The 22,201-nt window shown below is 38.0% G+C and overlaps 14 protein-coding genes across 14 annotated transcripts; 8 read left to right on the plus strand and 6 right to left on the minus strand.

Moving 5' to 3' along the window:
- Nucleotides 1-225: 225 nt before the first annotated feature.
- On the minus strand, nt 226-2,157 carry NOG1 (putative GTPase NOG1; the record flags this gene model as incomplete). Its single annotated transcript, XM_022822483.1, has 1 exon — nt 226-2,157. One exon carries the CDS (start codon nt 2,155-2,157, stop codon nt 226-228), a length of 1,932 nt encoding a protein of 643 aa, XP_022674300.1.
- Nucleotides 2,158-2,767: 610 nt separating this feature from the next.
- Nucleotides 2,768-3,508, plus strand: SEC62 (Sec63 complex subunit SEC62; the record flags this gene model as incomplete). The annotated part of the gene is made up of 1 exon (XM_022822484.1): nt 2,768-3,508. The coding sequence occupies one exon, from the start codon at nt 2,768-2,770 to the stop codon at nt 3,506-3,508; it is 741 nt and encodes a 246-aa protein (XP_022674301.1).
- Nucleotides 3,509-4,002: 494 nt separating this feature from the next.
- Nucleotides 4,003-6,495, plus strand: FZO1 (mitofusin; the record flags this gene model as incomplete). The annotated part of the gene is made up of 1 exon (XM_022822485.1): nt 4,003-6,495. The coding sequence occupies one exon, from the start codon at nt 4,003-4,005 to the stop codon at nt 6,493-6,495; it is 2,493 nt and encodes an 830-aa protein (XP_022674302.1).
- Nucleotides 6,496-6,872: 377 nt separating this feature from the next.
- Nucleotides 6,873-8,219, plus strand: EHT1 (medium-chain fatty acid ethyl ester synthase/esterase 2; the record flags this gene model as incomplete). Its single annotated transcript, XM_022822486.1, has 1 exon — nt 6,873-8,219. The coding sequence occupies one exon, from the start codon at nt 6,873-6,875 to the stop codon at nt 8,217-8,219; it is 1,347 nt and encodes a 448-aa protein (XP_022674303.1).
- Nucleotides 8,220-8,348: 129 nt separating this feature from the next.
- PNG1 (peptide-N4-(N-acetyl-beta-glucosaminyl)asparagine amidase) lies at nt 8,349-9,413 on the minus strand (the record flags this gene model as incomplete). Its single annotated transcript, XM_022822487.1, has 1 exon — nt 8,349-9,413. The coding sequence occupies one exon, from the start codon at nt 9,411-9,413 to the stop codon at nt 8,349-8,351; it is 1,065 nt and encodes a 354-aa protein (XP_022674304.1).
- Nucleotides 9,414-10,043: 630 nt separating this feature from the next.
- Nucleotides 10,044-11,468, minus strand: MSY1 (tyrosine--tRNA ligase MSY1; the record flags this gene model as incomplete). The annotated part of the gene is made up of 1 exon (XM_022822488.1): nt 10,044-11,468. One exon carries the CDS (start codon nt 11,466-11,468, stop codon nt 10,044-10,046), a length of 1,425 nt encoding a protein of 474 aa, XP_022674305.1.
- Nucleotides 11,469-11,751: 283 nt separating this feature from the next.
- On the plus strand, nt 11,752-12,114 carry MGR2 (Mgr2p; the record flags this gene model as incomplete). Its single annotated transcript, XM_022822489.1, has 1 exon — nt 11,752-12,114. The coding sequence occupies one exon, from the start codon at nt 11,752-11,754 to the stop codon at nt 12,112-12,114; it is 363 nt and encodes a 120-aa protein (XP_022674306.1).
- Nucleotides 12,115-12,341: 227 nt separating this feature from the next.
- INA17 (Ina17p) lies at nt 12,342-12,830 on the plus strand (the record flags this gene model as incomplete). The annotated part of the gene is made up of 1 exon (XM_022822490.1): nt 12,342-12,830. One exon carries the CDS (start codon nt 12,342-12,344, stop codon nt 12,828-12,830), a length of 489 nt encoding a protein of 162 aa, XP_022674307.1.
- An 86-nt stretch (nt 12,831-12,916) lies between these two features.
- On the minus strand, nt 12,917-14,101 carry ATG21 (Atg21p; the record flags this gene model as incomplete). Its single annotated transcript, XM_022822491.1, has 1 exon — nt 12,917-14,101. One exon carries the CDS (start codon nt 14,099-14,101, stop codon nt 12,917-12,919), a length of 1,185 nt encoding a protein of 394 aa, XP_022674308.1.
- A 387-nt stretch (nt 14,102-14,488) lies between these two features.
- Nucleotides 14,489-15,907, minus strand: ELP4 (Elongator subunit ELP4; the record flags this gene model as incomplete). The annotated part of the gene is made up of 1 exon (XM_022822493.1): nt 14,489-15,907. One exon carries the CDS (start codon nt 15,905-15,907, stop codon nt 14,489-14,491), a length of 1,419 nt encoding a protein of 472 aa, XP_022674309.1.
- A 462-nt stretch (nt 15,908-16,369) lies between these two features.
- FMP30 (N-acetylphosphatidylethanolamine-hydrolyzing phospholipase D) lies at nt 16,370-17,716 on the plus strand (the record flags this gene model as incomplete). Its single annotated transcript, XM_022822494.1, has 1 exon — nt 16,370-17,716. The coding sequence occupies one exon, from the start codon at nt 16,370-16,372 to the stop codon at nt 17,714-17,716; it is 1,347 nt and encodes a 448-aa protein (XP_022674310.1).
- A 30-nt stretch (nt 17,717-17,746) lies between these two features.
- ECM31 (3-methyl-2-oxobutanoate hydroxymethyltransferase) lies at nt 17,747-18,688 on the minus strand (the record flags this gene model as incomplete). Its single annotated transcript, XM_022822495.1, has 1 exon — nt 17,747-18,688. The coding sequence occupies one exon, from the start codon at nt 18,686-18,688 to the stop codon at nt 17,747-17,749; it is 942 nt and encodes a 313-aa protein (XP_022674311.1).
- Nucleotides 18,689-19,981: 1,293 nt separating this feature from the next.
- KLMA_10805 (alpha/beta fold hydrolase) lies at nt 19,982-21,073 on the plus strand (the record flags this gene model as incomplete). The annotated part of the gene is made up of 1 exon (XM_022822496.1): nt 19,982-21,073. One exon carries the CDS (start codon nt 19,982-19,984, stop codon nt 21,071-21,073), a length of 1,092 nt encoding a protein of 363 aa, XP_022674312.1.
- Nucleotides 21,074-21,655: 582 nt separating this feature from the next.
- Nucleotides 21,656-22,189, plus strand: KLMA_10806 (uncharacterized protein; the record flags this gene model as incomplete). The annotated part of the gene is made up of 1 exon (XM_022822497.1): nt 21,656-22,189. The coding sequence occupies one exon, from the start codon at nt 21,656-21,658 to the stop codon at nt 22,187-22,189; it is 534 nt and encodes a 177-aa protein (XP_022674313.1).
- Nucleotides 22,190-22,201: the final 12 nt, after the last annotated feature.

A 22,201-nucleotide genomic window follows, 5' to 3' on the forward strand; every position in this document is an offset into this window, starting at 1 on the left:
ACGTCTTAACAGAGAACTTTAATATGGCATATTCTAAAATATCAATGGTAGCTCTTGAAGTTTACTACAGAGTACTTGAACTATTATACAAAATTAAGGAGTAAATATATAACTTTAACCCACCCATGCAGACAAAATAAAGGAAAAGTAGCAGTGACTAATATGTGTGCTAAAAAGAGAAAAATATACTGTGTCCATCCAAGGTATCGCAAGCGACCTAAATCTTCAACGGAAATCAGTTTTACCAACACCACGTTTACCAGAGAACAAGTGCTTAGGTAGAGAAGCAGTAGCATGTCTATCAGCTTCACCGGCTCTGGCCATTCTATTTCTTTCTCTTCTTTGTATTTTCGCCATTCTCTCAGCCTTGGATCTCATTGAACCATCAGCAACACCGTCTGTCAATCTGTCAGTTTGTCTTAGTTTACCTGCAGGAACAGAATCTTCTTGTCCACCATATACAACATCAGCACCAGATTCCTGGTATCTATTCTTCTCTGCTGCAATTCTTTGCTTGTCTTGTAGAGCAGTCATGTCATGACCTAAGGAAGACATGTGTTTTTCCATATCCACGTAGGACTTGGCCAATTTTGAACGAGGCATAGTACCACGGTTCTTTAATGCCTTTCTGTTTCTGGAAGCATTGATCATCTTCTTTTGTCTATCTCTGATCCATTCAGCCTTTTCCCTTATTTCAGCAATTTCGTCAGCTTCAAATCCTTCAAAAGTTTCTTCTTCGTCAGACTCATAGAAACCTTCAGCTTCAAGTCTTTCTTCCTCTTCTTCAAGAGCTTGCAATTTACTTGCGATATCTGGGTCTAAGTAATCATAAACGTTCTTACCATCCATAATTTCTGGCATGACATCATTCTTCCAATCTTCATCTTCTAATAGGTATTTTTCCTTCAAGTTGATGTTAAACACACCAGCACCACCGTTTTCGATTTCGATGTCCTTGGCCAATTTTCTTCTGTTTGGATCTTCTGGATCATATTTCTTCATGTTAGCAATCGCCTCGGGAATATATGGAGTTCTGTCAACACCATCATCACGCTTTTGAGGTTGAGCAACGTGGATTTTGTTCAAGACGTTGTTAATTCTAGCTTGAGATTTTAGCTTGTTTTCAATTCTAGAAGCCAACAATTTTTCACAGGCCTTGTTCCTGACAGCCATAACGTTGTCTTCTTCGTGACAAGAAGTGGTCATGATTTCGACACCTGGTAGTTCCAAAACAGTGTCAAGTAACTTCTTACGTTCTTCATCCAAATCTTCAGGTCTGATAATATCAGTCTTATTTATGACGACCATAACAGATTTGTTAGCAAATAGTGGTTTGATGGAATGGAATAATTTAATCTGAGCTTCAACAGTGAAACCACACTGTTCAGATAAATCCATGAAATATAGAACAGTGGATCTTAAATGAGCAATTGCATAGATAGATTGCATTTCGACATTGTTCATTTCGTCGGTTGGTCTATCCAAAATACCTGGGGTATCGATAGCCTGGAATCTCAAATACTTGTAATCAAAGTGACCAACGTAGAGAGACTTAGTGGTAAAGGCATAAGGTTGAACTTCGACATCAGCCTTAGTGATACATCTCAAGAAAGAGGACTTACCAACATTTGGATAACCACAGATCAATAAAGTTCTAGTGTTTGGATCAATAGATGGCAATCTACCCAAATGTTGTCTGACTTGTTCTAAGTAAAGTAAAGGATCCTTTAATTTCTTGACAATGGTAGCCATTCTACCCAAAGCAGCTCTCTTAAGTTGCTTACATTGGAAAAGGGATTGACCAAACTTCAATAATCTGGTGTAATCTCTTTCGACTTGTTCAACTAAAGACTTGGCACGGCTGACAGCAGCTAGAGAAACCTTGTAATGGTTCTTTTCATACAAAGTGTCCATCAAATCTCTGTGGAAAGGATGCACATCATTGATGTTTGGGAAACCTTTCAATATATCTTCAAACTTCTCCACAAAACCTTCACCGGTGAACTTCACCTTTCTCATGTAGAAAGCTCTGATACGAGTGATCTTGAACCCAGGTCTAATAACAGTTGGTGTCTTTCTTTGTGTCCTGTTCAACACAATATCCAACATATCGTTGGCCGGAGGCACAGTAGGAATGTCTTTCCAAGAGAGTTGCATTACGTCTGTCTTTTCTCAAGGGATGATCCGTGTGGTGTATGCAGTTATCTCTCCACTCAAAGAACAACGAATCTAGTAAAGCTTCACTAAGACCTTGGATGTGAACTTGCCTACCACTTACTTCTCTTCTGTAATGAGAAGATGAGATGAGATGAGATGAGATGAGCTTGCATTTTCTAAAAATTTTCTTGTACTACAAAATAGAGGAACGGGCTGTTTCTTTTTTCTTTTTTTTTTTTTTTTTTTTTTTTCTCCCAGAGAATTAAAATAAAGAAAGATTCAGATTGAGTGCGAGAAAAGTTCGTGTTCAATGACAGTATAGAGTCACGTGCATATAAGCACAAAACCAGATAGTTGCAGGGTAATGTAAAACTGCTAATGATATTATAACAGAATGTCATAAGCTTTCTTACCGTTTACGTATACCACAGCATACATAGAAGATTGCAATTGTTAATCTTGTAAAGAAACACTTCAGAGCTGAATCTCACAACCAGATACTTATAGAGTTGATAGAAGTTCTAGGTATTCGATAATTGGAGTGCGTTTGTTTAGAGGAATAGCATTAAAAACTGTGTTAGAGAAGCTGAAGAATTAAAATCCTAATAAAATGACAGAACCAAGTCCTGAGTCTGCATTGGCTATTGCCAAACTATTAAGGACTCATAAGGAATTGAAACAAAGACAAGGTCTTTTCGATTCGCGTTTAGTTGACTTTTTCCGTTATAAGCGATTCATCAGAGCTTTACAGAGTGATCAATACAAATCGAAATCGAATAAACAACCTAACTTATACCCACCGGTGAATAGTGATGAAGACGCGCGCAATATTTTCGTGTCCTTGATAAAAACCCAATTGGTGGTTCCCGCTGTTAAACTCCACTCTCACGAGTGTAAAGAGCATGGATTGAAACCAAACGCATCGCACCCCAACCTATTACTATCAGACAAAGCTACCCTACAGCCAGATGAATACTACGTCTGGTCATATAACCCTAAAACTATTTGGGACTATGTCATGGTAGTAGGCATAATACTAGGTGTTTTGGCTTTTGTATGTTACCCATTATGGCCTCCTTACATGAAGCGTGCAACCTATTACTTATCTCTTCTAGCATTGGGGTTGATTGGTGCTTTCTTCGGTATTGCTATTTTAAGGTTCATTATCTACCTACTATCTTTGGCAGCTGTTAGCGAAAAAGGAGGGTTTTGGCTATTCCCTAATTTATTCGAGGATTGTGGTGTTATAGACAGTTTCAAGCCATTGTATGGTTTTGGTGAAACAGAGTGTTATAGCTTCCTAAAGAAACAAAAGAGAAAGAAGAGATCTCAATCTAAGAAGAAAAAATGATATCATGTAATAAGAAATAACAAGTCCTCTGATCCCTCAGATAATACCATAGAAGAGCCAGCCATGGCCTAGCTATTCTTCTCAAAGAGTAATAGTCAGCCTATCTCTTAACTTTAGTTTATATCTTTCTACATATAGGTAAAATAGAGACAACAAACGAACCTTTTTATAACCTATATAGACTTCATTCAGTGATGCCGACTAACGCAGGATAGAATAACGTAACCATATTTAAAACAGTAGTGTTTGAACCTCATGTTGCCTATATTAACCCCATTCGAAGATGATCTAAATTTCAAAATATTAGGTGAAATATGGGGCATCGCAAAATTTCTACACCAGTGTTTGAAAATAAAGAGCGTGATCGGGCTAAGATGTAATTAATTACAGTCTCAGCATAAACTGCCAAAGAAATCAAGTAATAGACAGGATCAAGCATAAGTACACATAATATCGAAATAACAGGACACTACCCATATCGCTGTTTATGAACCATGTCACAACAGCAGACACCACATGACCTCACTAATGGCGATAACTCACAAAATGAGCATGAGTTGATTGAAGATCATCCTTTAGAAATTACATCAAACGAGCTACAGTCCAGTATTAGCCTTACAAATGGACAAATGAACAGATTGCTACAAAGTCACTCATCCCATCGCCGTGATAGATCTCGCGATCATATGTTCTTTTCGCATTTAACGCAACAATCATACTCCCTAAACAGAAATAGCTTATTAAACTCCATCAATACTGTCCGGCCTTTAATTAATGATTTGATTACCGAAAACAACCAACGTGCCATCTATATTCCCGAGAATCCAGATTCTCTAGAAGTTCTCCAGCTCAAAGTGAAGCTAGATGGTAAGGATAATATGGAATTAGACAAAAGCGCCCTTTCGCAGTTGTTTAAAGCACAAGCATTATCTGCTATCGATCATTTGACTAATCTACAGACTCGTGTTCAAGACATTTCATCTAAAGTGTTTATTACTGGTGACTTGAACTCCGGTAAGTCGACCCTATGCAATGCCTTTCTCAGAAAGAAAGTATTGCCCGAAGATCAATTACCATGCACTAATGTGTTTTGTGAAATAGTAGAAGCGAGAGAGAATATGAATATGGAACGAGTTCATGCTATTCCTAAAACTGTGGCAAGTTCTGTGAAGGATGCTACTATTTTGTATGACATTAGAGATAAATCAACATATGAAGATCACCCTCTTGAAAAGCTAGATCAGTTGGTTTATGATAATGAACATTACATCTTATTAAAAGTTTTTATTAAAGACGATAAAAGACCTGTCGAATATAGCTTACTAAGGAATGGTACTGCTGATATATCTTTGATCGATTCCCCTGGTTTAAATATGGATTCCGTTAAGACTACTGAAGTTATGTCTCGTCAAGAAGAAATTGATCTAGTAGTATTCGTTGTCAATGCCGAAAATCAATTAACATTATCCGCAAGGGAATTTATCACTATGGCATCCAGGGAAAAGAAGTTAATGTTCTTCGTTGTCAACAAATTCGATCACATTAAAGATAAAGAGCGCTGTAAAAAGCTGATTTTAGACCAAATCAAAGAGATATCACCCGAGACTTACAAACTGAACAAGGAATTTGTACACTTTGTGTCTAGTCATGGGAAAATTCCAGATGATGGTGGGGATGGTCCAGATGGCGATCATCCTGAAGATGATAACGGTATTTTGAACGATGATGATCCAGATTTTGATCAACTTGAAGACAATTTACGTAATTTCGTTTTCAAAAAGCGCTCATTATCGAAACTCTTACCAGCTAAGACTTACCTAATAAAATTACTGAAAGATATAGAGAAGATCTCAGCTTGTAACTTGGAAAAATACAAACAAGAAGACTGTGATCTTAACGCGGCACTAGAAGAGTTACAGCCCCAATTACATGATGCCGCTCAGCGCTGTGCCCGACTCGTCGAATCCATCGACAAAATTTCCGAGTTCTCTACAAAAGAGGTGTACGGATACACGAAGATGAAAATAAACCAGGCATTAAAGTTAACACCATCTGAATTCCCACCTTACACTGGGCTTTCATCCATCTATGATTACGTCCAGCGCGTGAGAACCTTCATAATCGATCAGATATTGACAAGTGTGCAAATCAGTGAAGAGTATGCAAGAAATAATGCCGAAGAATCGGTTAAGGAGATGCACAACCTGGCGAAGGAACAATTAGGTGATGATTTCATGTCTAACTTGGTGTTCAAAAGTGATCTAATGTTCACGAAAAAGAAGCATAACTTGAGCAGAAAGTTAGATGTTCCTTTGGGGATCAGTAATTTCCTAGACCCTTCTGTAGAGGGTTTCATTTCCTATTTATCGTGGGGTTTAGTAAAACCACCACTTAGAATCGGTCACGACAGCAGCAGTAAAGAAGATACATCGTCTGTTAAGAAGAATTCGTGGTCTCAATCACTCGCTCTATCTTCGTACTCTGTTTCCCAATACTGGACAAACCCATCGTTAATATTCACATCTAAGATACCAACTCTTTTAGTCTACTCATTTGGAGGATCTACGATGCTCAAAAATGCTTTGATAAATGGATCTATGTTTTTCTCATTAAGATCCTTGAAAAAGCTGTCAGGTTCACTACTAATCGTAGGAAGTTTTCTAGGTATAGCATATTTGATCCATGATCTTCCAAGAGCGTTACCAATGAAGTTATCTGAAAAATACAGAGAAAGGTTATTAGAGCTTGACTATGCCCATAACAATGCTGATCGGGTCTCTAAGGAAGTATCACAAGTCTTCAAATTTCCTACAAGAGAAGTTGTCAAGGCTTGCGAGTTAGTCGTTGACAAGAAGACTTCTAAGAAGAAAGAGGTTGAAGCCCGGCTGAGAAATAATGCAATGAGTATTGACTTTTTCCAAGCTTTACTTTCAAAGTCCCAAGAGCAAAGATCCTCAGTGGAATCTATTAACTTGGAAGTCGATTAAATCTTGGCTTCCTTACATTTTAATGCCCCATGTAAATACTACAACATAAAAATTAAAATTCCGTCACCATATTTAACTAGTGTAATACAAGTTTTTCTTAATTTCACCACGTGATTAAAACAAGTTTCTTATAGCCGATTAAGTCTGACAGTTTCGGTTGGTATACCCCTTTACCGAAAAGCACGCAAATAATTCATTTGGGAACTATAAAGATACAATAAAAAAAAGACATCGAAAGCTCTAAGACCCGCAGAGTCAAAAGACCCTGAATTGTTCGGAAGAAATAAGACCCTGAACCATTTTCGACATTGTTCATTGATCTCTTGGTTGCTGATCAAAAGTTTTCAAAGTACAACTAATTATACATTCAAAAAGAGATGGTATTCTTATTTAATCCTGCCCACTGGGGTTATAACGGTACTATAACTCAGCATATTGGACAAGAAGGTACCGTTAAACTCCAAAAGAAGGATGGTACCGAGGAACAATTGCATGAATTGATTTCTAAGGAAGTTCCTAACTTGGCAGATGGAGCGAAATTCCAATTGCACCCAATGTTGTTCACAGGTATCTTGCAGACTATGTATTTGGCTGCAGGTGATTTCTCGAAGAAATTCAATGTCTTTTATGGGAGAGAGTTGTTTGAATTGTCTGACAGTGGTATCGCTAGTGTCGATTGGGTCCGGAATGATTGGAAGAAAGATTATGATTTTGATCCTGCTACTGGTTCATATAATAAGCAGAAACTTGCAGAAGATGGTGCGAAGACTCATCCAGAAGGCTGGCCTCGTTTGCACCCCCGCACAAGATACATGACTGAGGATGAAAAAAAAGGGCTTTTAGATGATACGAGCAAACCGTTAATTATTGTGATGCATGGTTTAGCTGGTGGTAGTCACGAACCAATTATCAGATCCTTAACCGAACAACTTTCTACTATTTCAGATGAGAAGTTCCAGGTAGCAGTTTTGAACACCAGAGGTTGCTGTCGTACCAAAGTAGTCTCACACAAGCTATTCTATGCTTTTGCAACTGAGGATTTACGTGAATTGGTTCAAAGAGAACATAAACGTGATCCAAACAGAAAGATTTATGCTGTTGGTTTCTCTTTTGGTGCAACAATGCTGGCTAATTACATAGGAGAAGAAGGTGATACTTGTTTACTCTCTGGTGCCACTCTCTTGTGTAATCCATGGGATCTAGTTCTCTCTGCTAATAAGATGAAGACAGACTTCTGGGCTCGCAAGTTATTTGCCAAAAACATCACCCACTTTTTGGTAAGAACTTTAGAAGTAAACATGAACCAAGTTGAATGGAAAGGTGGTGAAAAACCAACAAATGTTTCTCCGGAAAATCCAACTAATTATCCATTCACACGTGAAAACTTGAAAAAGGCCAAACAGTTTACAGAACCCTCACAATTTGATGAGACCTTTACTTCAAAGGCCGTCGGATTTGATTCAGCTTGGGATTATTACAAGGTTGGTAGTTCTCTAAACCGTTTACCTTCTATCAATGTTCCAACGTTGGTGATTAACTCTCATGATGATCCAGTCATCGGCGAAGAAAATATCCCTGTCGAGCAAGCAAAAGCAAACCCTAATATTTTGCTGGTGGAAAGCGATTTGGGTGGTCATTTAGCCTACCTAGACAGAAACTACAATCCTTGGATCACCAAGCAAATTGCGATGTATTTTGACACCCTCGAGTCTTTTGTCAAATAATGGGACACATAAGCGATGGTGCTAAATAAATTCACACGCTAAGAAAAGTTATCCATATGTATATATACGTATGACATAATAGTAAGACTTTAAAAGAGAAATAATATCACGAAGAGTTCAAAGCACAAATTAAGCTCCGTCTTCACCTCTTTGTGCTTTCCATTCTGCAGAACCACTTTCTCTACCTTGCGAACCAGAGAGGGTGGTGGTTGCTTTAGTTTCATCCTGTTTTGTTTTCGATTTTTCCCATTCCAGTCTCTCTTGTTCATCTCTACAGGCCAGTGTGTATAATTGATCATCATTCATGCGTCTTCTCAATTGTTTGGTTAGATAGACGCAGATAAAGTTAAGATCGGATTCTGAGATTGCATCTCTTGGTAGTTGGTTTTTCAAGATATACCTGCTGCTTACATCAAGCACAGTATCATGACTGAATGCTAATACATAGCTCATTTTCTTGTTCCAATTTTGAGAATATATATGTGGCTCATCAAAACTTTGTTCACATGAATCCACATGAACCCATCTTTTAAGATTTGGTGAATAAAATTCGCACCATACATGATCTTCCTTGTTCCAAATATATCTAGCTTCCAATCCAAAGGATTTCAAAATTAAGGTGAAGAGGTTACACCATTCACCACATCTTCCTGTTCTAGTTTCTAATAGTTTCATTGGATCATTATAACGAGGAAATCTAGTAATATCACCTTCGACATTACACCTATAAAGCTCGACATTTCCGCATTCATACTTAGCCTCTTCCAAGTTTGGTCCACTTGAGCCACTATATTCCATATTAGAGTCATTTCCGCATCTAATACACTTAGGTTTATTGCACCAGGTAAAAAAGTCTTGTTTAAAATATCTAAGTAATTCTTTAACCAAATAATCTTGGTATTCAATGTCTGTCGCATTGTTTTCAGCAATTGCCTTATCCACATTATTATAAATCAGATCAAGATCTAATGTGTCAAGAACTATTGAATACCACTCATCGTTCTCATATCTGAAACACAAAGTTTTATAAAGACCATAAAGTTGCCTGGCAAAATCATTTTGATTTAGAAGTCCAACGAATCGTTGTTTATCACCATCAGATGCGCTTCCTTTCCATTGGGATAAGATTTTAGAACGATAGAGCTCCAAGAATTTCTTGGATATATTTGAGAGCGTCTCATGGAAGTCTGACATTTTACTAAGCCGCAGCACTTTAAATCGTCAAAGAGATGTTCTGTGATGTTTTTCACCCTGTTCTTATTCTTATCAAATGTTCCACTTTTAGATCGATCCCCTTTCTTTAATATATGATACGTAATAATTATATCTAAAATAAATCTTTTCGCTGTTAACACTTTCTTCGAAAAGTGTCAATAGAACCCCCACATAAGTAAATAGAAGACATCACAAAATCGGAAGATAGCCTGACTACCTATAGCATCTACAACAACCAATCAAATGACACTATAGTGTTGTTCTGTAAGATTTCAGAACTCGAAGCACAATTATAGCGGTGGATCATCGTATTTTAAAGTACACTATGGGTATTGGGACCCAAAATAACAAGCGTGTAGCATGTCTTGTATTTGTTGTCTTCAACCTTATTACAATTGCTGGATTAAGCTTTCTAGCATTGAATTGGAATAAACCTGATAACCTACTATATTGTTTTGTTATTTTATTGTTACCTGTTCCACTGTGGTTGTGGGCAGTTATTTCGTGGAGTGCATCCCAAATCTTCGCGTACGGTAAATAAAAAGGTTGGCGAGTAAGCAACGATTACATAGATTTCATAGATACATATATACAAGATATTTAGATATTTCAAACGAATTCAACGACGAAACACTTTTGTTTACCCACTCTCAATAGTAGAACTTTTTCGTCAAGCATATATGGCGAAAAGTCAGCAATATCGTCAGTGACTTTTGTCTTACTAGGGCCCAAGTAGATTGATCCCTGTTTCACCTTCCTCTTGAATTCACTTTTGGAACACTCTGTCAACTGACATACTAAATCAGAAAGAGATACAGATTTTGGCACTCTGTTCAATATTCTATTCTCAGTGAAAACCCTAATTAAGTCATTGGCCTTGACGTCAGCAAAGTCCGAGGAGTTGCCAAATAGAATTTTAGACACAAATTGTGCATCCAAGCCTTTCCCAACACCATGAATGAGATCGACTACTTCTAAGGCTAAACACTTTTGTGCGAATCTTTCGTTTGGTGACTGCTCATGTTTTTGCATGATTTCCTGAATCGATTCCATGGATAAGAGCGTGAATATTTTCAAGAATCTGGAAACATCTGCGTCAGTTGTATTAACAAAAAATTGGTACATATCGTAAGCTGAGTTAATTTCCGGATCAATAAAGATTGCATTACCAGCGGACTTACCAAATTTTTCTCCGGTAGATGTTGTCAAAAGAGGCACCGTCAACCCAAAGGCAGGGCGAGTTTTAAGGGATTGAGGCGAAATTCTGTTTATGAGGTCAATTCCTGCAGTAATGTTCCCCCATTGATCGTTACCACCAACTTGCACTGAAACATCCTCATTGGAATATAAGTGGTAGAAATCATAAGCTTGCAAGATCTGGTAAGTGAACTCGTTGAAGCCAATACCATCCTGACTCTGTAATCTTGAAGACACTGAGTCACGTCCTAACATGCTCTGAATACGAATATGCTTCCCATATGAGGCTAAGAAATCCAACATTTTAACATCCTTCCACCAGGTAATATTGTTTCTATAAAACACTTCACCTGCCTGAGAAGCGACGGTTGCATTCTGGGATTGCATCCTGCTTTCATAATATTTAAGACCGTTGGTGAAGAATTTTTTAAATTGGGAAACAATTCGTTCGATGTTCTCTTGCCTTTTATTCTCCTCAATCACATCTCTCTCAGTCTTTCTACCACTTGGATCACCAACTTTCCCCGTGGCACCCCCAATTAAAGACACTACATCATGTCCTCGAATGTAAAAGTTCAAAAGAATCATTAGAGGCAATAAGTTGCCCAGATGCAATGATTTTGCTGTGGGATCCGCACCGCAATATAACTTGATCTTATCACCATTGAGTAGTTTCTGAGTAAGAACAGATTCAGGTTGTGACACTTGTTGAATCAGGCCTCTTTCCCGAAGGATCTGCAATATATCATTCTTAGTAGTGAGAGCCCTGTAAAATGTCCTGCTTATTAGCCTATGACTAGGTTTTGAAACAATTGTAAATTTCTGCACACCGAACATAGGGCACTAATTCCAATTAGCAGCACTTCAGCTGCACCTTAATGAAACGATTAATACTAAATTGTCTTTGGATCACCTTTGCAAGCCTTTTTCATCCTCATAGAAGATTGGTTCAATTATCAAACCAATAATGTTCTCCTCCATGAATTTTCAAGATTTTCCGATACAAAAAAAACCACAATTCTAGTACAATCAAACTGGCTTACGATACCCCAGTCAAAGTAATTCTTCAAATCAGAATAGCTATCACAATAGTTCAGCAACTGCACATCAATATAACAAGATGCCACCTCCACCACAAGTCTATGGCCAACAACAACAACCATCGAACTGGGAGAAGTTCAAGATGGGTTTGATGATGGGTACCACCGTCGGAGTCTGTACTGGTATTCTTTTCGGTGGTTTTGCAATCATTACACAAGGCCCTGGGCCTAACGGGGTCGTTAGAACTCTTGGTCAATATATCGCTGGTTCTGCCGCCACATTCGGTCTTTTCATGAGTATTGGTTCTATCATCAGAAGTGACGGCAGTGCTGATAATGGCTTCAACGATTCATTCTATCACAACAAGATGACTGAATTACAGCAAAAGTCGAGGTTTGAAGTGTGGAAGGTCAAACAGGCCTACGGAATCTACAGAAATTGATCGACAGTTGTAGCATTTACTCGCAAAACATTTTATATATACAATTTATTTTACTATCAAATATTGTATGTATATTCACATATTGTAAATAGGAATGGAAGATGAGAGACTGTTTTTCAGAATATGATGATTATGATGAATATACAGAGAAAAACAGAGCACACAGCAGTATTTGAAGCTCGAATCGGCACAACATTAACTGCTACTGAACTCTGTAGACTAAAGATATGCTTTTGAGGACTTTAAACAGCGCGAAACGAGTTCCATTTCGCCGCTATCTAGCGTCATATAGTCCTAATACTCAAGTTGAAATAAAGACATTGGAGGATCTTGCGAAACTCAAATCATTGGATGATGTGGATCCAAAATTGATTAGCAAACTAATAAACCAGAAGACGAACGAATTGAATGTCAAAAATGAGCTTCAAATGCTAAAGAGGTTGCAACAGGAAGAACAAAAGACGCAAGAAACTCCACTCAAGAAATTTGTAAGACCGGCATGGTTGTTCCTTCTAATGGGTTCCATAGTGTACCTTTCTGGTCATTACTTGTGGTGGAAACTAGATTATGAAGAGAAGGAACTAGAGTACATTCATCAGGTTAAGGAATTAGAATCTGAACTTAATTCACTACGGGAAGCACATCAGTCTTCTGTTAGTAATGGCTTACCTTCAGGGAATAAGCAAAATGCTAAAAGATGGTACAAGTTCTGGTGATGATTTTACCTTATTATTCCTTTCTCCCCAGTTTTTTAATATACATGTAATACTTTAGGTTATATATATATTTAATCGAAATCTTTTTAATCGAAAGTATTACTCTTCGTCAATGTACATGGTCCAGGTTCATCAGTGGGAATTGAATACACCAAGTAGTTACCATCTTCACCACATATATATATGGAATTTGGAACCTCCTTAGGAAAACCAATACGGTATTTTATATTTTCTGGAATCTTTATGTACGCCATGTGCCTTTGTTGATTTTGAGTTGGTATCTTTGATATCACCATTTTTCCAAATCTATTTGCAAACCCTTTAGATATATGTTGAAATCCAGTTATACTACTTGATAACGAACCTGCACTCTGATGCAAAAGATCATCTTCATCAATTGTACCAACAGCTTCCAGAGTTGAAGGTAAATGAAAAATATGAATAGTGTCCGATGCCCCTACACATGCCAATAGAGTGTTATCATCATTAAATTTCATCTCATCTATATGACAGGGTCGTGATCCTCTTCTGAATTCACTTACCAAGTTTTCATTGCTCCCGTCGTCATTAGAACATGTCTTGAATACCCTAATTAAAGTGCCCTTTTCCGAGGCAGTAGCCACTAACGTACCGTCGGATGAGCACGCGATGCATGCCACATTGCTGTGATGTACAGCTGGTAATACTTTTATCTGCTCACACTTCAGAGCATCGAACACCACTATGTTATTTAGTGGTGTCGCATCTTTATCCAAGTTCGAAAAAGAAGAGTAACATAAAACACTAGAGTTATCACTGCTCAAAGCCACTTTAACCCCCATTTCATCAATTGCTCGCGCCGTTCTTGGTTTGTGCACGTATTTCAACTTCTCTCCACGAACGTCAATTGTGCGCAACAACTTCATACATGATATGTCATATACGAATATCTGGTCACTGTTCAGAACCACACATATTATCTTTCTGTTCATGATAACATCTACAATTTCGTGTGGAAATGTGAGCTCACATATAGTGGTTTTTCGTTTCGTATTCACAATTTTCAATTTCTTTCTATTTGATGCTCCAATGGTCTTATCCACAACAGCAATTAAGCTTGTAGAGAATAACATTTCCACCAAGAAGTCAAGTTGTCCTTCATTCCCAGTTGACTTTTCCAACTCAAAACATTTTCCAAAAGGATCACAATTGTATATAGTCACTCCTTTATTTGGAGAAATTACTGAAAAACACGTCGCATCTTGGTTAAACCCTAATACTTTCAACCCCATGTCACGCTCAAATTATAGTTAATCGCTCCGTTGACTATTTATTCTAACCTCTTGCGAAAGGCCAGCTATTAAGTGAACACGCACCGTTAATCTTACTTTTAACTTACCTTAAGCAATAAGTTAAAAACGGTCTTGATTGTAACCCCAATACATAAACCTCTTTCTGCGATACATAACATAAGTGGGTGTCATCATCCATCTATTGTATGTATCCTTTAAGAAATTTCTCTTTATCTTTATAAGAAAGAACCCATTTCAATACTGAAATTACGTGGCACATAAAAAAGCAGAGAACCAGACCTTAGAGCGAGAAACCCGAGACAAGAAACATAAGTCACGTGCTGAATTAATTAACTGTATTTACCGATTAAAGATAATTAATCAAATTTAAAACTCTATATTTTTAGTATGCGCATGGCTGTGGTCATGATCGTGTTCGTTGGTGTGAGATGTGCTTGATTGGGTATTTTGCGAGTTGTCATCATCTTCAACCGGAATACCCCATTCTTCTATCTCAAACCTTTTTCTACCGTTTTTGAAAGCCCATTCCGATTTAGCAACGTGCATCTCACCTCTTTCGGAAAACACTGGAAGTTTCTTAATATGCACTAGACCGTGTTGTATCTTGTTTGGTTGGGATTTGTAAGCTCTTTCCAAGAATTGTAACATTTCCTGACCAAATGGTTCCAACACTACGACACCGTCAAAAAGCTGCTCTATCTGGGCCATGAAAATTGGTTGATTAGAAAAGAGCGCCGTTGAAATAGTGGAGAGCATCACACATCTCGTCTTATATTTTTTCAAAATGGACCTCAATCCATGTAAGAGGGGGGTTATCTCTTTAAGTTGGGCCATCTTAGGTGGATACAATGCTGGATGCAAAATATTAGGAATGAGGATTCTTATTAATTTCGAATCGTGTCTCTTAATAGTAGCCTCCACTTGTGAAAGAACTGAAACGACAGGAAGGAATGGCGAGATGAACGATATTTCGTTGGAAGTAGGGACGGGAATTAAAGTTGATGTGATGTCGAATTGATGATTATAGTTTGGATAAGTTTCGTTCTGATCATACTCACGACCAGACTTTGCTTTTTCACCATTTCTATCATTGATTCCATATCTCCATGCAATCTTTAGGTCTTTATCTCTTTGTTTAGGCGTGTGATTCTGAGATTCTAAAAGATTTGAAACAGTAACCTTAGACTGCTCTTCTGCTATCTTGGATTTTTTGATTTCTTTTCTAGATCCTTTGTATACACCAGGGAGTTCTTTAGCTATCTGATGGTTTAGTGAAAGCACAATGATATGGGTATTACCATCCTTATACCCTGCTGGATTTTCGACACGATTGTGTACAATACCTTGCGCTGCAAAAACTTTAGTTAAAATTGAATTAAAATCTGTTGTAGACTCCTCTTCGATTAGAAGTGAATTCCCTAGAGGGAAGCCCATATGTCCCATCAATTTATCCAAGTCAGAACATCCAGTTGATGTAGTTTGTTGTGATGTAGCTGGAGATGGTCGTATACCTGGATGAGACGTGTCAAGCAATGGAGAATTATCCTCCAATGTTGCATTGGGCGAACGGCCAATGCGTAAACCCATCATATCTCTTTCTATACCTCTAGTATTAGGCACTATCCTTTGTGGGTGTGGAGGCGCATTTCTTTGAATAGAAATTTGGGGTCCCGTTGGAGGGCCTCTTGCTGGTAAATCTCTCTGAGGCCCAAGACGAGGAGAAACTTCTCGTCTCTTTGGTGCGTTCTTATCACTCAATATTTCACCTCTTTTCCTGAAAGACATCTCTCATGCAGTACGTTACTGTTGTTATATATTTCTACCAAATCGTGATAATTTTAGCATTGGTTTATCCCAAATATTTTTTTAAGAACCCCATTTTATTCAATGCGATGAGCTTTTATAAACTCTTTCATGAATTAACTAATGGTAAATAAAATATTTCTAACCTTTCATATCAAAAAAAAAAAAAGAAAATCAGCATTACATGCGAGCTCATCACTTACTTACTATTGACGCATAAATTAATTTCAAAACCTTACGCATCGAGGACACTCACAGAAGTGCCTACAATCTAGAGGTTTCTCTTCCGCCTTGTCGATTCTTACTGTCAGAACCAGATTCTTATGATGCTAGTATATCTATGAGCTTTACTCTTTAAGAAACTTTGTGAATACGAAAGCAGTATACAACATACACTAATAGAGACAATAACACTAAAAAGGTATTAATTGAGGAGAGATAAAAATGTTTCGAGTTATCACTCCCAAAAGTCTACTGAAAAGACACTATACTAGTAAAACTACCAAACAAACTAGACGCATTGGACTCAAAACAGCATTGGCGCTTTTCGTACCTTATACCGGATATGCTATTTATGTATTCGGTAAGACTAACTATGAAATCACGAAAAGAGAAACAGAACTTGAAGATCCTGAAGATATTTCATTCGAATCCACTCTTTTCAAATATTCACCTTTGCAGATACTGGGTCGTTTTGAGAACCCTTTCAATGAATATAGGATTCAAACTGTGTACGAATTCTTTTTCAATAGACTCATTGAGGTCTTTCAGTTGAATAGGGGAGGTTTGCCACGAAGTAAGGAAAAAATGGACGAACTAATGCCCATTCATAAACCTTTTTGGCTAACGAATGATGATAATGTTAATATTAAAGCCAAAGATACTACAAACACCATAGAAGTTGAATTGAAACCCTTTAGTAAAGACAAAGCAGTAGTTGGTAAAGACGACGCAATTCATCTTAATTTTACATGGTTGGGTCAATCTTGTAGTCTCATTTTACTAGATAATTTGAAGATCCTGACTGATCCTTTATTCTCGAACCATTTGATTAATGAAACTATTGGACCAAAAAGAATCACTGTTATGCCTTGTGAAATAGAGGATATGCCAACTCCAGATATTATTTTGGTATCTCATAACCATCCGGATCATTTGGATGAAAAAAGCTTACAGTTTTGGGGAGATAATAGTCCTCAAAAACCATTATGGATTGTGCCCAAGGGATTGGCACCATACATGTTGTCTAATAGCGTCTCAAATTTTATAGAGTTATCATGGTGGGAAACGTGCCATGTTAAATTGAATAACCCAAAGAATCGTAACATCGAAGAAACGGTATATCAAATATCATCTGTACCAGCAATGCACTGGTCTGGAAGGTCTGTTCTGGATGCAAATAGATCCCTTTGGTGTTCATTTTTTGTTCACAAGGGCTCCAAACCCGTACTTTTCCACGCTGGAGACACAGGCTTTGTACAAGATCTATACAAGAGAATGGCACATAAATATGGAGAAGGCGTTAAACTGGCATTATTACCTTGTGGGCAGTATTGTCCAGAATGGCATCAGAGACCACGCCACATTAATCCACAAGAAGTTATTAAAATCATGAAAGACTTAAATGCTCAAAATACCCTGGGAATCCACTGGGGTACTTTCATCTTGAGTGGAGAGTACTTCAGGGAACCTAAGGAGAAGCTTGAAATGTTAGCGGGATTTGAAGAAATAAGCGATAGATGCTACTGTCCTGAACTTGGACAGACTATTGATTTTTCCGAAAAAAAATAGAAATCGTGTATATATATACAAGAGTTGTCATCAGGTGTCTTTATCTACCTTTGAGACGAAATCCTGATAAACTTCATCACTTACCCTGAAGGTGTGTTCACCAACCTTGGGGAAAGATTTATCTTGAACTTCTTTTACGTATTGATTTAAAGCGGAAACTGCGTCAATTTGTAAATTGGCGTACGTTTTAACGAACTTCGGAACGTGTCCCGTAAGCATACCCAGTAGGTCCGATTGTACCAAGACCTGTCCACTAGTACCAGGTCCCGCACCAATGCCAATTGTGGGAATCTGTAACTTTTTGGATATTACCGATGTAATTTTATGGGGAATACATTCTAAGACGAGAGCAAAACACCCCATCTCTTGTAATCGCTGGCTTACATCGTATAGCGCGATGGCGTCTGCAGTCTGTTGATTCCCTTGAACTTTATAACCTCCTAATGAATGAACTCTTTGCGGAGTCAATCCGATGTGACCTACTACAGGTATACCCCGTCTGATCAATTCGCGCATGTAATCCAAAGAATAATCATTCTTAGCAAGACCACATTCGACTTTAACAGCCTGTACTCGAGGATTTAAATGTAGCAATTGAAAGGCGTTTTCGATGCCCGATGGTATAGACTTCTCAAATGACCCGAAGGGCATATCTACTACAACAAATGCGTTTCCAGGAGCACGGCACACCGATGCGACGTGGTACTTGAATTCCTCCAACGAAAGTTGGGTCGTGGACTCGTACCCCAAAGAGCACATCGCGACGGAATCTCCTACAAGGATCATGTCTGCGTTAGCTTTCTGTGCCCAGCTTGCTGTGATGTAGTCATACGCAGTGACCATCGATATAGGACTTCCATTGTGATATTTGTCTATAATATCTTTCACAGTGAGCTGGCGTACTGCAGAAGCTGATGCCTTTGCTGGCGCTCCGTGCACCGAATAACACCTTCTACTAATTAAGCGGAACATGTTTAACGACACCCCCAAGATCCAATTACAGATCCACTCCGAACTTTGATCTATCTTATCTACTTAAGCGTCCGTCGATTTTCATCTCTGTTAAAATATGGTAGTGAGAGTTTTAATGCCAATATCACAATTATTTTTTTTTTTTTTTTTTTTTCACAGCTTGAGAGACTACTATTCTATAAAGGCCGAAGAGCTAGCGAAGAAAAATCGGAACCTTAGAACACGAATGGCAGGCGTCGCAGTTTACTTAACCCGGAGTTTTAGTTACCCCTAGCAATGAACCAATTTTAGTTGCTGCTGTAGTAGAAGATGTTGTCTTCGTTTTTGGGTGCATGGGCTAAAAAAGGTGTATTAATTTAAGATACCTAACCGCATAGTAGTATATTTAAACTTCTGTTCCACTAAGTGCATAGTTTATGTAATTAAGCACTTCACGGACTCTGTTCTACTTAAAGAAAAAAATCGGATTATCTACTGGCTTTGTATGAGCCGTGTGAATAGAGATTATCGTAGTCCCTTTTCTCTCTCTCTTTTTTTTTTTTTATTTATTTTCCGGCTGTGTCTTCGCTAAGAAGAAAAAAAAAAATTAAAAAAAAAATAAATAAAATGTATTACAATAGTCGACGCTAGAACAGTTCCGCGCTAAAGTCCATTCAGGATCTTTTTTTTTTACTACAGATTTTCTGGGCGATTATCTGGACTTTTCGGTCTTTCTTTTTTATTCTCCTGGGATTTCATCTTCGAAGTTTATTTTCTGCGTCTGTTACTTCGTTTGCCGTATTTCGGGCTTGGTGTTTTGTCCCTGCACCAAGGGGCTAGAATGCCGTAGTTTTTTGTCTTTACTTGGCTTTGTGCAGTGGTTCTTGAAACAATTTCTTTCCACTCCTTGTTTTGCGTTGTTCGGAGTTTACTGTAGAACATGCATAGCCTTGCGTCAATTCTACGAAATATTTGAGGCAGATAGCTAGTATTTCTGCTGGTTGTATAGACAGCATTGTCCAGTGTCAATTTGGTAGGCGTTTTTTTAGGATTGCGGCAATTTATTGAACGTTAATAGATTATGCGATCAACGTGTCTATCTATCTATACACACACTTTCACCGAAGTACAACACACACACACACATATATATATATTGGTATATATTGGTATATTTGCACACAATTATTAGGTCTTGTTTCGTTTAGTATCAACATATCGATCGCATTTACTTATTCTGCGAATCAAATTACCGGACTGAAATTCCAATAGTGTTTTAAACCGAACAAAGCACACAACACAACATTGAACAAGATGCTTCTCGCTTACACCGTCAGACCATCTAACTGGTCTTTTACCAGAAGAGCATACTCTGCTACTGCCAGAGCCTTCAACCAACAAAAAGGGCTTTTGCCATTGCCAATCAAGGAAACTGTCGATATGGCATATGATCTGCACTTGCCAGAAAGATCTGTAATTGGTAAAATGCCATACCACAGTCCAGAACCAATCATTTTCTATCACGGTTTGCTTGGTTCTAAGCGCAATTATAGACATGACTGTAAGAAGCTTGCTACCGCTTTGCAAACTCCAGTCTACACTGTCGATATCAGAAACCACGGATCTTCTGAACATGCTCTACCATTCGATTACAACACTTTAGTCAACGACCTAGTGCATTTCGCAGAGACACACTCATTGGGTAAGGTTAACCTTGTGGGTTATTCTTTGGGTGCTAAGGTTGCCATGCTTGCCTGTTTGAAACATCCAGAACGTTTCAGTGCTGCTTGTATTATTGACAACTCTCCAGAAGAACAACCTCATATTAAGCCTTTGCTAACTGCCCTTGTGAAATCTTGCGTTAAGTTGCTAGATCACCATAATGTTAGAGCAGATGACAAGCTATGGAGACACAAAGCCTCGGAGGCATTGAAGAAGTACATTCCAGATGCTGGTATCAGATACTATCTATTAAGCAACATCATCAACAATCCTCGTGTGGTTGAATACAGATCTCCAGTTATCAACTATGACGACGGTATGCTACATTTCAAAAACCCAGTTAGACACATGATGGACTTCGTTACTAAAGAAGTTGCAGCTTGGCCAACTCAGGAACTCGAGGGTAAGCAATTCTTGGGACCTGTTAACTTCATCAAGGCTACCCGCTCTGACTTCATCAACCCAAAGAGCTTGCAAGCAATTAACCAATATTTCCCTTACCACAACATTGACGAAATTAATGCAACTCATTTCATCTTAAACGAACGTCCTCAAGAGTACTTAAGAGCCGTTACCGATTTCTTCAAGGTGACAAGATATCAATTAGAGAAGAAGAGAGAACAAGATCTTGCTAAGATCGATCAACTCAATGCATCTGAATCTCTCAAAAGTGCTAGAGATTAAGTTTCTTCTCACTAACTCATAAATGAACCCACTTCAAATTCTTCTCTCACACCGCCTTACGTCCAGAACGTACTTTATGCCGAGAGCTTATAAATCCTCATAATATAATATTCTTTAATTTTAGTAGCATACATAGATTTCCAATCTGAGTTATGTACGAGATAGACTTCGCAACATTTTAGATTCTTTAAAACTATGTTTGAAAACTTTGCTTTGTTTCTTCGATATATTAGTTTACCTGAAGTGTTTGCAGTAAAGTTAATATTTTTTACTTTTTACATTTTTTCGCTGACGCACGACAGTTTCTCAGCGATGAACAAAATAAAATATTGTTACCAAGTGTGTTTTTCTTGGCGTACATTTCCATTTCAACATAAGTAGAAACTGTAGAAAATGAAACTGTCATTTCTCTCCCTGATACTTATACACGTATCATCAAGGAGATCTATAACTCATCTATCAAAATATAATGGAGTTGTTGCAGTACAACTCTTGAAATACATCAACAGAAGGAAGATATCGCGATTTTTTTAAAACAGGAAGTGCAGGGTTAGAGCCAGTTGATATATATTTTATTCGAGTATGCTCAGCTCGAGCTCTGTTGTGGCAGACACCATTTCATCCATGATAATTATTGACTATGACGAAGATTCATTAACTGTTATAGGACTTCCCGAAGAAGACCTTTTCAGAGAATTCCCGGATTTAGATTTTACAGTAGACATTAATATAGAGGGGGAAACAACTGTAGAAGATGAAAGTAGTACGGAGTTTGACACAACTTCTCTATGGAGTAGCGCAGATTCAGATTTGACAAGAACGGCGGAAATTAGGCCACAGACCAGGGGTGAACTCAATCTAGATTCTGATAATGATTGGCATTTTGGTACGATACCCTCATATTCCCTTCCTTCTCCTAACATTCTCTCCTCAAATGAAATATTTAGGACCACTAGAGGAATACTTCCTAATCAAATCCACCAGAATTATGAACAATTATCACCTCTAGCGGTAGGAACCAGTCTGACAATAAGCACTTCTTTGAACGAGCTCGGTAATCATCTATTTCTGCACTTGCTGGAAAATAAGGAAAATACAGACAATACTCACGTGTAGAACTGTTCATAA

This window comes from Kluyveromyces marxianus, chromosome 1 (assembly GCF_001417885.1).
Source record: "Kluyveromyces marxianus DMKU3-1042 DNA, complete genome, chromosome 1".
Classification (NCBI taxonomy): Eukaryota; Fungi; Ascomycota; class Saccharomycetes; order Saccharomycetales; family Saccharomycetaceae; genus Kluyveromyces; species Kluyveromyces marxianus.